This window comes from Anolis carolinensis, chromosome 3, assembly GCF_035594765.1.
Source record: "Anolis carolinensis isolate JA03-04 chromosome 3, rAnoCar3.1.pri, whole genome shotgun sequence".
Taxonomy (NCBI): domain Eukaryota; kingdom Metazoa; phylum Chordata; class Lepidosauria; order Squamata; family Dactyloidae; genus Anolis; species Anolis carolinensis.
In genome coordinates, this window is record NC_085843.1 from 284,806,656 (window position 1) to 284,821,189 (window position 14,534).

Here is a 14,534-nt window from a genome sequence, read left to right on the forward strand (position 1 = left end):
TCCTCTGGGTGGATCTTTGTCTTGACTCTCGTGCCTTGCTCTTGGCCTTGCAGCTCTTCTGATGTCTGTGGTGGAGTCTCCATTGGCCTGGAGAGCCCAGTTTAGGTGGTTGAGCTCACCTTGGAGGAGGGGAGGTTCGCAGATTCTTTCTCCCACCCTGGACATTATTCCACAGACATATATGCACTCCACTTGCTTCACTGCCAACAGAACCCCTCAAGATGCTAGCCACAGATGCAGGTGAAACATTAGGAGAGAATGTTGCTGGAACATGGCCAAACAGCCTAAGAAAACTCACAGCAAACCTTCTCAATACTCTCCACATCCTTATCTAAGGAATAATCCAGCAATAGTGCCCTCCCTGACCTCTGCAAAAGAATTGTTGGATTTATGGGATGCAGATAAACCCAACTGTGGTTGGAAATTACCTTTTTGCATGGAAGGGAAAATTCCAGGCCCTTTCCCCTTCGGCATTTCTAATACTAATCCATCCATCTGCCTGTTCGCTTCTCAAAAATGCAAACCAACTAACAAGGTACTGGCTTGAACCGGTTGCTATCATAACACTCTGTAACCAAACTTGAAAAATGTTCTGTTCCTGATTTGGAAGTGTTGTTTCCTGTTTAATTGTGCAGTCCTGTCTTTGAAAGTAGTTGTCATCCTCCAGAAACTTTGTTTTTGTGGCTGCCACAAACTATGTTGAATTGGTTGAGACTTGATGAGATATCCATTGAGTAACTAGAGCAAAATGTACTACAAGATGTTCCAAGATGTTCTTGCAGTTTAATAAACTTTTCTCATATTTGTATGACAGAACCAATTAGGAAATGACATTTATAACCCAGGAATAAAAATTGTGTTACACAGTAGACCAGGCATTGGCAAACTTTGTCCCTCCAGGTGTTTTGGACTTCAACTCCCACAATTCCTAACAGCCTATCGGCTGTTAGGAATTGTGGGAGTTGTAGTCCAAAACACCTGGAGGGCTGAAGTTTGCCCATGCCTGGTCTACACTGTAGAATTAAAGCAGTTTGACACCACTTAAACTGTCATAGCTCAATCCTATGGAATCCTGTGTTTCTAACCTGGGATGTTGCCTGGGGATGATGGGAGTTGTAGCACACGTGGATGTTTCCAAGCGAGGTGCTGTCACCCTTTTTGGAAAGGATGAGTTATTTTTAAAGTGTTCGAAACAGAATTCAAAGCCATACAATTAGAGGTGCTTTTTGACAGTCGGAAGCAGAAGCCTCTTTTTGAAGCTGTAAAGGCAGCAAATTGGAGGAGGAGGTGAAATCATTTTCAAAGGTGAAACGACATCATTGGACATATCCATTGGGGAAATTCAGTTGAATCTAAAATATATATCCACAGCTACGCGTTGCTGTGGCTTTTTTTAGGTGTTTCCGTGTCTTAGAGGGAGGGGATCCTTTGTTGGGAGGTGTTAGGTGGCCCTGATTGTTTCCTGGATTGAATTCCTTTGTTTTCAGAGTGTTGCTCTTTATTTTGTGTTTTGAGATGAGAGACTGAGGAGTACCGAATGGGTTTGGACCTTCAAAGAGTGGGTGTTTCCCTGTTTGAGGGAGGGGGATACTTTGTTGAGCATAAGAACGTAGAGACGTGGATCAGGGGTTGTGTTGTCAATTTTCTAGGTTGGGGGGCCTTTAGTTTTGTTGTTTTACCGGGTGGAGCAACGCCATTATCCTTTTATATATATAGACTAGCTTTGCTCGGCCACGCGTTGCTGTGGCGAAGTCTGGTGGTATGGGAAATAAAGTCTTGAGGAATTGGTGGTAGTTAAGGTAAAGGGTAAAGGTTTTCCCTGACATTAAGTCCATTATAAATGGGTTATATAGCTGTGTGGAAGGGCCTTGAGTCTACACTGCCATATAATCCAGTTAAAATCAGATAATCTGTATTTTATAGGCAGTGTGCAAGAGGCCTAAGTGAGGCCTAACTCTGCCTGTCCCCTGGGGTGAGTGGGTTGCTAAGAGACTAAGTGGGTGGAGCTTAGCCTTCTAACTGGCAGCAATTGGATAAAAACAAATTATTCCTTTCCCTCGAATTAGGACTTTAATTTTCTTTTCTTTTTGTTGTATGAACGTAGAGGCATGGATGAGGGGTTGTGCTGCCAACATTTAACCTACCGATGCCTCAATTAATGTATTTTTATTTCTGAAATTTACCACTCTTGGCTTATACTGGAATCAATGTTTTCCCAGTTTTTTGGTGGTAAAATTAGGTGCCTCGGCTTAAATTCGGGTTGGCTTATACTCGAGTATATACGGTAATAATATAAAATGGTGATAGTTTTCAAGTGGCTTGGAGTAGCTTGGAGAGCGACAGACTTTGCCCCAAATCAATTTGCTTTAAAATGAGACCCGGTCCAAAGGAGCTCTTTTCTTTCCTTTCTCTGGCTTTGTTCCTCCGATCAGGAATGTGAAGAGGTAGAAAGCATGTTTATTGTTGCCATCGTCCCAGAGGCTTCGGAGAGATTGAGCAGCGGAGTCTTGAAATGGGAATCAATAACTTTTGCAAGGCTTGAGAGGCCGGGTTGCCTTTTTTCATCCTTCTAAATTTGATGGTGTTTTTGAAATTGAAAGAATGGGAAGGAGAGGTGAGTTTTGAGATGGCAGAAGAGTAGGAGGAGAAGAGTTGTGTTGCGTTTGGTTTCTTCTTTGCAAAACAGATGCTTCACTGAGTTGGTTTGGTCAATGGACCATGGAGAGGTAATGTGCAGAAGCAGGACTGGCGTTGAATTATTATCATTTAATACACAACAAGATTAGTACAGAGCAAACAAGATCACTCTGCTGGCTGTTGGACATCTCCCCATTGAAAATTGGTTGAAAATGGTTGAAAATCCATAAAATGTCATAGGTTGGTGTGTGATGTATAGTTTTCTCAATCACTCCCTCCCTGGATATGGTGTGCACCGGACTGAATGTTGCACCCCAATGGAGGTCTACTTTGCTCTGAACTCACACCACTGAGACAGACTTGGTATAAACAGTTTATTGGTAAAAAGGTAACAAAAGGTAAAAATGCAATAATAAAAATAGGAACAAAAGTTACAGAAAACAGTAGGCAAATCCCTATGAACAAGAACTCCAAGGCAAAATCCACAAGCTTAAAACATGAATACAAACTCCAAAGCAAAATCCAGAATACATGAGTCAACAAGAAGGCAAAATCCATCCCAAAGACATAGGCAAAACTTGAGCAAGAAACTTGAGGCCTGAACAGGAACAAGAGAGGAGATTTTGCACCCAAAGCGATGTTGCTTGATCTGAAATTCTAACTCAAACACTTTCTCTATTTACCCATTCTGGCAAAACATGAACACATTTCTGTGACCTTGAGCACCCTGCCTTCTAGCCAGAATTCTCAGAGAACGTCTAGGGCAGGGGTCCTCAAACTTTTTAAGGGCCAGTCCACGGTCCCTCAGAGTGTTGTGGGGCCAGACTATAGTTTAAAAACAAATATGAACAAATTCCTATGCACACTGCATATGTCTTATTTGTAGTGCAAAAAAAAAGGCCAACAAAATGTTATGGTTTGCAAAGGCACTGTGCTATATTTGTGTGTTAACTACCATGTTTCCCCGAAAATAAGACAGTGTCTTATATTAATTTTTGCTCCCAAAGATGCGCTAGGTCTTATTTTCAGGGGATGTTGTATTTTTCCATGAAGAAGAATTCATATTCATTGTTGAACAAAAAAAAAAAAGAACATTGATTCTATACTGTACAGTAGTTGTCATCACAAACCAACATAACTAAACCAGACAAACTGTAACAAATTTCTTGTTACTACCATTATTTCCATATACAGCTGGTATGTAAGCTGCATCGAGTCCCTCTGGGGAAATGGAGGTGGGGTATAAAAATAAAATAATAATAATAATAATAATAATAATAATAATAATAATAATAATAAATATTATTATTATTATTATTTACATTTACCAATCCTGCATGCTATGATCTTTTGTTTGGCGGGTGCCGGGCATGCTTCCAAACAAAAACTTTCCTAGGTCTTACTTTCGGGGGAGGCCTTATATTTAGCAATTCAGCAAAACTTCTACTAGGTCTTATTTTTTGGGGATGTCTTATTTTCAGGGAAACAGGGTAGAAAATGAAGTGCATGAAGCCAATTGGCTGAATCTGCAAAGACCTGTAATTTGATTTGAAACTGTTTCTGTTCTGCTGCTGGAGAACCGGCTTGAACAAGTTTTTGTTCAGTGTGAGTCTGTGTGGTGACTGAGTACTGCCTGGGGAAGATGGCTTTGTACTCAGAGAGTCCTTGCTATTTCTGAGGCCTTGTTTGCTACTGGGAAAAGAGGATGAAGAACCAGGACTGTATTTTTCACTGAAGCAGATTTATGGACTGAAAAAGGACTGTTTATGACTGCTGGGTTTCTGTAAGCAATCAGAGGGACCATTGTGAATACCATTGTTCCTTGGATCTCTTGGAATTAGTAAAGTCCTTGTATTATTTGTTCTGCAAATCTGAGCGGTGCATCATTGTTCTGCAGGCTCATGGGCACACGTAAGAGCTTCCGTTTACCATCTACAATGTGCAACACGAAAAAACAATACAACAATTAAAAATAAGAACAATTTTAACCCACATAAACCCACCAGGATTTCAATGGGAAGCGTGGGCCTGCTTCTTGCTGATGAGATAGTCAAGTTAATTAGGATGGTTGTTGTTGTTAATGTTGTTGTTCTTGTGTGCCTTCAAGTCATTTCAGACTTACGGCGAGTGTAAGTCTAAAACTGAGGGCGGGGGCCGGATAAATGACCTTGGAGGGCCGCATGTGGCCCCCGGGCCTTAGTTTGGGGACCCCTGGTCTAGGACTATGTGATGTATCAGTGAACAATGTGTGCATATCTGTGTAGGGTGGCCTTTTGCAGCTGACAGGTGATGGCCAAGGTCTTTAGGCACTGCACCCAGTATGCCAATCATCACTGGAACCACCTTGACTGGCTTGTGCCAGAGTCTTTGCAGTTTGATCTTTAAATCCTCATATAATGTAAGCTTTTACAGTTGCTTCTCGTCAATCCTGCTGTCGCCAGGAATTGCAACACCAATGATCCATACACATAGTTAAAGCAATGGTATTCCCCATAATAACCCATGGATGCGAGATCGTGAGGTCAGGAGTATATTATTATTATTATTATTATTATTATTATTATTATTATTATTATTATTTTATTATGACACAGCAAACAAGATAGACATGCTGGATTTCATATCACAAAATCACAAGTCGAACACTTCCCAAGTGTCTAGGACTGTCTGATGTATTTTCGGATGATGCGTGCAGATCCCAGTAGGGTGGCCTTTTGCAGTTGGCAGATCATAATTTTGTCAATGTCTATTGTTTCCAAATGCCGGCTGAAATCTTTTGGCACGGCACCCAGTGTGCCCATCACCACCGGGACAACCTGCACTGGTTTCTGCCAGAGTCTTTGAAGTTCAATCTTGAGGTCCTGATAGCGGCTGAGTTTTTCCTGTTGTTTTTCGTCAATGTGACTGTCACCTGGGATGGCGACATCAATGATCCAAAACTTTTTCTTTTCCACAACTGTGATGTCTGGTGTGTTGTGTTCCAGAACTTTGTCAGTCTGGATTCGGAAGTCCCACAGTATCTTTGCGTGCTCATTTTCCAATACTTTTGCAGATTTGTGATCCCACCAGTTCTTTGCTGCTGGGAGGTGGTACTTGAGGCATAAGTTCCAATGGATCATTTGGGCCACGTGGTTGTGCCTCTGTCTGTCTGTGCGATTTTCTTACAGCAGCTGAGGATATGATCAATGGTTTCGTCGGTTGACTTGCACAGTCTGCATTTTGGGTCATCAGCTGATTTTTTGATCTTGGTCTTCATTGCCTTTGTCCTGATGTCTTGCTCCTGGGCTGCAAGGATCAGGCCTTCTGTCTCCTTCTTCAGGGTCCCATTCGTGAGCCAGAGCTAGGTCTTCTCTTTATCAGCTTTTCCTTCAATTTTGTCAAGGAACTTTCCATGCAGTGTTTTGTTGTGCCAGCTGTCAGCTCTAGTTTGTAGTGTGGTTTTCTTGTACTGATTCTTTGTCTGCTGTGCTTTGAGGAGTTTCTGATTTTTGACTTCAATCAGAGCAGGTTCTTCACTTTGCTTGACATATTCTGCCAGGGCATGTTCTTCTTCTTTGACGGCTTGTTTGACTTGTAAGAGTCCTCTGCCCCCTGATCTTCTAGGCAGATACAGCCGGTCAACATCACTGCGAGGGTGCAGTGAATGATGAATGGTCATGAGTTTTCTTGTTTTTCTGTCCAAATTGTCCAGTTCTGCCTGTGTCCAGTTTATGATGCCAGCAGTATATCTTATGACAGGTATGGCCCAGGTGTTTATGGCCTTGATGGTGTTGCCTCCATTGAGCTTGCTTTTGAGAATTTTTCTGACCCTTTGTGTTATGATTGAGCCTCATGGCTCTGTTACTGACAGACGTGGGCGTAAGACTCCTCGGGAGTCAGATACTCTCGAGGAGCGAGAGAGAAAAAGACTGCGAGACATATTTGCAGCACCATCTGACGAAGAATCTTTCGAAGGGTTTACGGAGAGAATGGAGGAGGGGCTGGTTAGCTCAGAGGAGGATGAGATGGATTGGACTCGGGTAAGGGAGGAATTGGGTGCCACTGGCCATGATGGGACAGAAGATGAATGGGGACCTTCAGGATTAGACCCATGGCTTAGCTGGAGGGATGGGACGGGATCCACAGCTGGAGATGCTGTTGGGCGTAGTCAGAGGTGTTCCAGCTCTGACGAGGAAAGTGATGAGGAAACGCCCGGGTTAAGGAGGACAGCTGACAGTGATGAAGATTTGTAACTGGCATAAAATGGGGCTTGGGAGCAATTGCAAATTGCGTCGGGCAAGGTAATCTGGGCAAACGCTTGGGATCCGTGTGTGTGTGGGACGCTTCCCTGAAGACTTGTGTGCTTTCCTGTGCTGAGACGTAAGTTGATTGGAATCCAAGGTCAGACGGCGGGAGGGATTGTGTGGGCATTTGTTTGTGCAAACCTGTGCTTACTCTTATTAGCTTGACCTTCCGTCGTCTTTCTGACGGACGCCATCTCCTGCTTTGAGAACCCGGACTGAACTGACCACGGCTTGTCTTCCCCCCTTCTTGGACTTGGAAAAACTACAAACGTCTGCTTCTGGCTTTGATCTACGGAACGGAACTGGTCTACTCTACTTCTGCAATCCTTGGCTGAATTGCTCGTGTTGGAGATCCTGTCTACTGTGTGTGTGTGGGAGCGACGCAAGTTACTCTAAGCACAGTGCTGGCAGCAGAGAGGAATCTGCTGCCAATTAGTTGCATTCTTTGTATCTTTTGTTCCTTGGCTTTTGTTCTGTTAATACCTAGGCTGAAGCAAGCAGTTTGTTTTTACCCGGATTAAACTCCGGTTTAATCCGGTTTATCTTTTGAACATTTACTTTTGTCCCTTTTTGCTACTAAAGGCAAAAACTGTCTGGCCCTTGTGTTTTTACGGGCATTTTTGAGTTCTGTAATCTAATAAACTCTGTTACTTTGAATCTTGTGGCGTTCTGTCTTTGACACTTTGTGTGTATTCTTTGCTGACCACAGTCTTCACATGTTCATGCTTGATGTTGTCCAGCTGTAATATGCCCAGATATTTATAGGCCTCTGGCTGGTGACACTTTATTGTTTGGCCATTGGGCATATTTATGCCCTCACTTTCAATGATTTTTCCCTTCTTCAATGCCACTGTTGAACATTTGTCCAAACCAAACTCCATGCTGATATCAGTACTAAAAATTCGGACAGTGTTGGTAAGAGACTGGATTTCAGTTTCTGTTTTCCAATACAGCTTCAGGTCATCCATGTACATCAGATGTGAAATTTTGTGAGATTTCTTAGATGTTTGATAGCCGAGGTTTGTTTTTTGTAAGATTGTTGACAGAGGGATCATGGCAATAATGAAAAGAGGAGGGGACAATGAGTCTCCCTGGAAAATTCCTCTCCTGATGTTGACAAGTCCATAGCTTTCATTTCCAACAAACAGTTCAGTTTTCCAGTGCTCCATCATGTTTTCAATGAAGGTGCCAACGTTTTTACTATTATTAAGATTATGTTTATGCTTATGTTTATTGATTCCCTGCTTTATCTCTCCTGAATGGGCAAAGGTTTGGTGCCATCACTTGGGCTGCATTTACACTGTAGAATTAATGATCCTACGTCAACAACCATGGCTCAGTGCTATGGAGTCCTGGGAAGTTGTAGTTCACAAGGCTAGTAGCCTTCTCTTGCAAATGGTTCTGGTGCTTTGACAAACTACAACTCATTTAAATTCTTTTGGGATGGGAATACGTCCTGCGTGCAAAATGAGAACTTTGTGAGATATTGCGCCTTGCGCATTTGTGCTTGTTTAGTTTAAAACGTGTCGCTCTTCTCTGTCGTTCCTCCTTATAGCATTCTATTTTTGGCCTCCTCTTCCTGCTCCTCTTTGGTAATTTTATTTTTACATTTGAAGAAGTGTGTTGCGTTGATGGGAATTGATCTGAGCCTTGCGCTGCTGCACCGCAGAATTAATACAGTTTGACACCACATTTTGGTGCCATGACTCAGTACGATGGATTGATAGGGGTTATTAGTCACTCACCTGGACGACAACAAGCAGAAGCAATGCAAACCAGGAGGATCAGGCTGAACCCTGGAGAGGCTGCTTTGATTCAAGCCACGTCTCCAAGCATCTGGTAGCAGCTCGCTTTCGTTAAATCATTACTCGGGCTTGTTGATTTCAGGCGTCAATATTGTTTACGCACATAATCAGAGCTCTATAAACAGCCACAGGGAGCAGCCCAGAGTTTGCAGGAATGGCTTTGGAGAATCCCAAAAGGTGTATGGGATGGGAGTTGTGGATATGAGAATACTTCTATTTGTGTTTATCCAGTGCTGAATGTCATGCACACGTTGCAGAGCTCTTGATGCATGATGGGCATCCCTGAAAACTGGCAGAAAACAAAAGTCGAAGCAACACCTGGTTTCACTTTCTTAGCCCTTTCCATCTGGCTTCTTTTGTCTTCTCTAATGGAGCCTCACCCAACCAGAACTGAGTTGTTGTGAGTTTTCCAGGCTGTCTGGCCATGTTCCAGAAGCATTCTCTCCTGACGTTTTGCCCACATCCCTGGCAGGCATCCTCAGAGGTTGTGAGGTAAATTGGAAAAACTAAGCAAGGAACTAATAAGGAGCAGCACTCTGAAAAGAGAAGACTTCCAGACATGAATCAATCAGGGGCAGCTAATGACTCTGAACAAAGGATTCCCCCAGGCCAGGATGTGAGGCTGGGAAGGCCATGTAATGCTAACAAAGGTGATTAATAATAATAATAATAATAATAATAATAATAATAATAACTTTATTTTTATACCCCGCCCCATCTCCCCGAAGGGACTCGGGGCAGCTTACATGGGGCCTAGCCCAATAAAACAATCAAATATCAATGATACAACAATAAAACAATTATACCGATAAAACCTCAATTACAACATTCACACTGACCTCCAACAGACAAGAGTTCTTTCTCCCCACCCAGGAACTTCCACAGATATATAAACCTTCCTTGCTTAGTTTCTCCATACCTCACAACCTCTGAGGATGCCTGCCATAGATGTGGGTGAAACGTCAGGAGAGAATGCTTCTGGAACATGGCCAGACAGCTCGGAAAACGCACAACAACCATAAGCAAGGAAGGTTTATTTATCTATGGAGGGTTCAGGGTGAGGGAAAGAACTCTTGTCTATTGGAGGCCAGTGTTAATGTTGTAATTAATCACCTTGATTAACATTAATGGCTTTGCCAGCTTCATTTCCTGGCTTCTTCCTGCCTGGGGAAATCCTTTGTTCAGAGTCGTTAGCTGCCCCTGATTGATTTGTGTCTGCAATTTCTCTGCTTTCAGAGTGTTGTTCCTTATTTACTGTTCTGACTTTAGAGTTTTCTAAATACTGGTATCCAGATTTTGTTCATGTTCATGGTTTCCCCATAGCACTGTTTTCTTTTAGGAACATGACATGTGATCTATAAAGTGGCTACAATTAGTTTTGCTTTCAATTATGAGGATGCATTTGTGCTGTTCCCATTTGTGTTGCGTTGTACTTGTGGTGAGCTGCCTGGAGTCCACATATCTGAAGAAAGGTGGGATAAAAAAAACATCATTAATACAGTAGAGTCTTGCTTATCCAGAACGTTGGATAAGTGAATATGTTGGATAATAAGGAGAAGTTAAGGAAAAGCTTATTAAACATCAAATTAGGTTATGATTTTACAAATTAAGCACCAAAATATCATGTTATACAACAAATTTGACAGAAAAAGTAGTTCAATACACAGTAATGCTATGTAGTAATTACTGTATTTACGAATTTAGCACCAAAATATCATGATATATTGAAAACATTGACTGCAAAAATGCATTAGATAATCCAGAATGTTGGATAAGCGAGTATTACAGTGAGACTCTACTGTAAATATAATCTGCTCATTTTTCTGCAGAACCTCAGGCCCCATCCACAGTGCCAGATAGTCCAGTTTGGAACTGCATTATATGATCAGTGTAGACTTGTATCGTGTAGTTGAGCTGCCTTTGACTGCATGAGATGAGTCTACAAACTGCATTATATGGCAGTGTAGATGAAGCCTCAGAACAAACCCAGAGTGAGGGTTTTCCACAGTTTTTAGCTTTGTCTGCAAAATACCATATATACTCGAGTATAAGCCGACCTGAATATAAGCCAAGACACCTAATTTTACCACAAAAAACTGGGAAAACATTGACTCCAGTATAAGCCGAGGGTGGTAAATTTCAGAAATAAAAACAGATACCAATAAAATCACATTAATTGAGGCATCAGTAGGTTAAATGTTTTTGAATACTTAACATAAAGCTCAAATTTAAGAGAGGACTGTCCAACTCTGATCAAATCATTATTCTCATCTTCTTCAATTTAAATGTGCTTATGTATCCTTTTAATAATAATAAAGTAATGCATGTAATAATAATAATAAATACAGGAAAATAATACATGTAATAATAAATAGAGTAAAATAATAAATGCAATAATAATAATAAGATCAGAGTGAAATAATAAATGTATTAATAATAATAACAAAAATAGAGTAAAATAAATGTAATAGTAGCAACAATAATAAAGAAAAATAATAAATGTAATAGTAGCAACAATAAGAGAGAAAAATAATAAATGTACAGTAGAGTCTCACTTATCCAACGTTCTGGATTATCCAATGCATTTTTGTAGTCAATGTTTTCAATACATCATGATATTTTGGTGCGAAATTTGTAAATACAGTAATTACTACATAGCATTACTGCGTATTGAACTACTTTTTCTGCCAGATTTGTTGTATAACATGATGTTTTGGTGTTTAATTTCTAAAATCATAACCTAATTTGATGTTTAATAGGCTTCTCCTTAATCTCTCCTTATTATCCAACATAGTCGCTTATCCAACGTTCTGCTGGCCCATTTATGTTGGATAAGTGAGACTCTACTGTACCATATATTCTTGAGTATAAGCTGACCCAAATATAAGCCAATCAGGACCCTCACCCGAGTATAAGCCGAAGGTGGCTTTTTCGGTCTTTAAAAAAGGGCTGAAAAACTAGGCTTATTCTTGAGTATATACAGTATTACTGTTGCTTCTCCAAAGTCCAACGCAGTTCAAAGTGAGATCAAACTGCATTCATTTTTGACAGTTGCATCTGTCAAGTAGGGAAATTTAGGTACGCCTTATGCGGGAGGCTAATTTAACTAATTTACAACACCATAAAAACTGCCAGCAAAACACGAGGAAAGGAATGAGGAAGTACAGCCACTAGTGGACGGTGAAGCAACAGCTCCCCCTGTGGCCGGAATCGTGAAGCTGGAAAAATGTTAAATGCCTCTGTGTCTGTCTATACCAGGGGTCCTCAAACTTTTTAAGTGGAGGGCCGATTCACAGTCCCGAAGACTGTTAGGGGGCCAGACTATGATGAAATAGTCCAAAATTAAGATTGTTGTAGTTGTGTGCCTTCAAGTTATTTCAGACTTAGGTCAACCCTAAGTCTAAAGTTTAGGACAGAGGCCAGGTCAATGACCTTGGAGGGCCGCATCCGGCTCATGGTCCTTAGTTTAGGGACCCCTGATCTAGATGATCTCATAAGACCATAGGTAAACAAAATGACCTCCAAAGACCATCTAGATGGTTTCATAAGCACATAGGCAATGAAAGGGGTCCCCAAAGGCCATCTAGACAATCTCATAAAACCATAGGTAAGGAAAGGGACACTCAAAGGCCATCTAGATGGTCTCATAGGACCATAGGTAAGGAAAGTGACCTCCAAAAGCCATCTAGATGGTCTCATAAGGCCGTAGCTAAGCAAAGAGACCTTCAAAGACCATCTAGATGGTTTCATAAGCACATAGGCAAGGAAAGGGGCCCCCAAAGGCCATCTAGACAATCTCATAAAACCATAGGTAAGGAAAGGGACACTCAAAGGCCATCTAGATGGTCTCATAGGACCATAGGTAAGGAAAGTGACCTCCAAAAGCCATCTAGATGGTCTCATAAGGCCGTGGCTAAGCAAAGAGACCTTCAAAGACCATCTAGATGATCTCATAAGACCATAGGTAAGCAAAAAAGACCTCCAAGACCAGATAGAATTAGGTCAACCCTACGTCTAAAGTTTAGGACAGGGGCCAGGTAAATGACCTTGGAGGGCTGCATCCGGCCCCCGGGCCTTAGTTTGGGGACCCCTGGTCTATACTGTATGTTGTTTGTCTGTTGGCATTGAATGTTTGCCATATATGTGTTCATTGTAATCCGCCCTAAGTCCCCTTCGGGGTGAGAAAGAAGGGCGGAATATAAATACTGTAAATAAACAAACAAATAAATAAATAATTCTGCAGTGTAGATGCACTCCCATTTCCTTCTTGGCTTTCGTATCCTATCCCATCCCTGTCTGACTTTTCTGGCTTTCCTTGTTTCCTTGTAGGTGACTTTCCGCCGCCGCCACCACCGCCTCCACCTTCGGCAAATGATCCCGGGACTTTCCCTTCATCAACAGGTGCCTACCTTCCTCCTCCGCCTCCTCCAGATGAGGCTCTTTTCAATGTCCAGGTAAGAAAACCTTTCTTACAGAGGCCAGGTATTATTGCCTTCTCTTCCTCTTTCCTTCTTTTTCTTAATGCAGTATGCATGGCTCTTCTGCTTTGGATGAGAAGAAAATCCAGAAAGGATAAGAGCTGTTCGACCCTGGCATATGCTGTTGGGTTGCTGTGAATTTTTCAGGCTGCATGGCCATGTTCCAGTAGCATTCTCTCCTGATGTTTTACCTGCATCTGTAGCATGCATCCTCAGAGTTTCTGTTGCTAGTGAGGCAAGTGGAGTATATATATATCTGTGGAATTTCCAGGGTAGAAGAAAGAATCCTTGTCTTTTTAAAAAAAATGTAAATGTTGCAATTAGCAAGCTTGAATAGCATTGAGCAGCCATGAAACTGCAAAGCCAATCAGTGAGGGCATCGGCATAGAGGTAGCCTGGCCTTTGTTGCCTTTGTTTGCAAACAGTAAACTAGCACTTGGATCAATGATCCCAAATCTTTTTCTTTTCCACAACTGTGATGTCTGGTGTGTTGTGTTCCAGAACTTTGTCAGTCTGGATTTGGAAGTCCCACAGTCTCTTTGCGTGCTCATTTTCCAAGACTTTTGCAGGTTTGTGATCCCACCAGTTCTTTGCTGCTGGGAGGTGGTACTTGAGGCATAAGTTCCAATGGATCATTTGGGCCACATAGTTGTGCCTCTGTTTGTAGTCTGTCTGTGCGATTTTCTTACAGCAGCTGAGGATGTGATCAATGGTTTCGTCAGTTTCCTTGCACAGTCTATATTATTATTGTTATTATTTTTATTTTTATTATTATGTATTGCTGCACAGGGCAATTCCTGCAGTCTGATTGCACCAAAGATTATATCTTAAAGTAGGCTGCTCTGAGAAGGTTATGCAGCATCCAAGAAGGCGCAATTGCATGACCAATGCTTACATTGACAAAACTCTTCTTATGTGAAGTGGAAATGGGCCTTACACAATGGCTAAAAAGATATGCGTCCCCATGCATAAGAGAACCTCATTTGTGCACAACACAGCGGCCGGGATACATTGGCAACCTATGGCCGGGGCCAGAGGAGCGGAGGTTGTTTTGGCCGCTGTTTCCTTGAAAAGACACATGGCAGATCCACCGCGTGCCATCCTCCTCCTCCTCCTCCTCCTCCTCCTCGGCCAATTGTTCCCTTTGGCCACGTTGCCACCGGAGACCGCTAATTCTATTTAATAGCTAATTAAACCTTAATTCACGCTGCATTTGGCAGAGGATTAAGGTCGGCGGGGGCGGCAGCCGGCAAAGGAACGGGAAGCTCTCGCCGCAGCCGTAATTATCGGTAATGAGCTCTGAGCTGTAATTTTATTAATTAAAAAGAGGG

The 14,534-nt window shown here is 42.0% G+C and overlaps 1 protein-coding gene across 3 annotated transcripts in view; it reads left to right on the plus strand.

The window, feature by feature from the left end:
- Positions 1-14,534, plus strand: part of lpp (LIM domain containing preferred translocation partner in lipoma) — a 420,779-nt gene that overhangs the window by 216,938 nt on the left and 189,307 nt on the right. For all 3 annotated transcript variants that reach the window (XM_062976935.1, XM_062976933.1, XM_062976934.1), the window contains one exon: positions 13,055-13,179. In XM_062976935.1, coding sequence (XP_062833005.1) covers positions 13,055-13,179 — 125 coding nt within the window. The remainder of the gene's footprint in view (positions 1-13,054; positions 13,180-14,534) is intronic.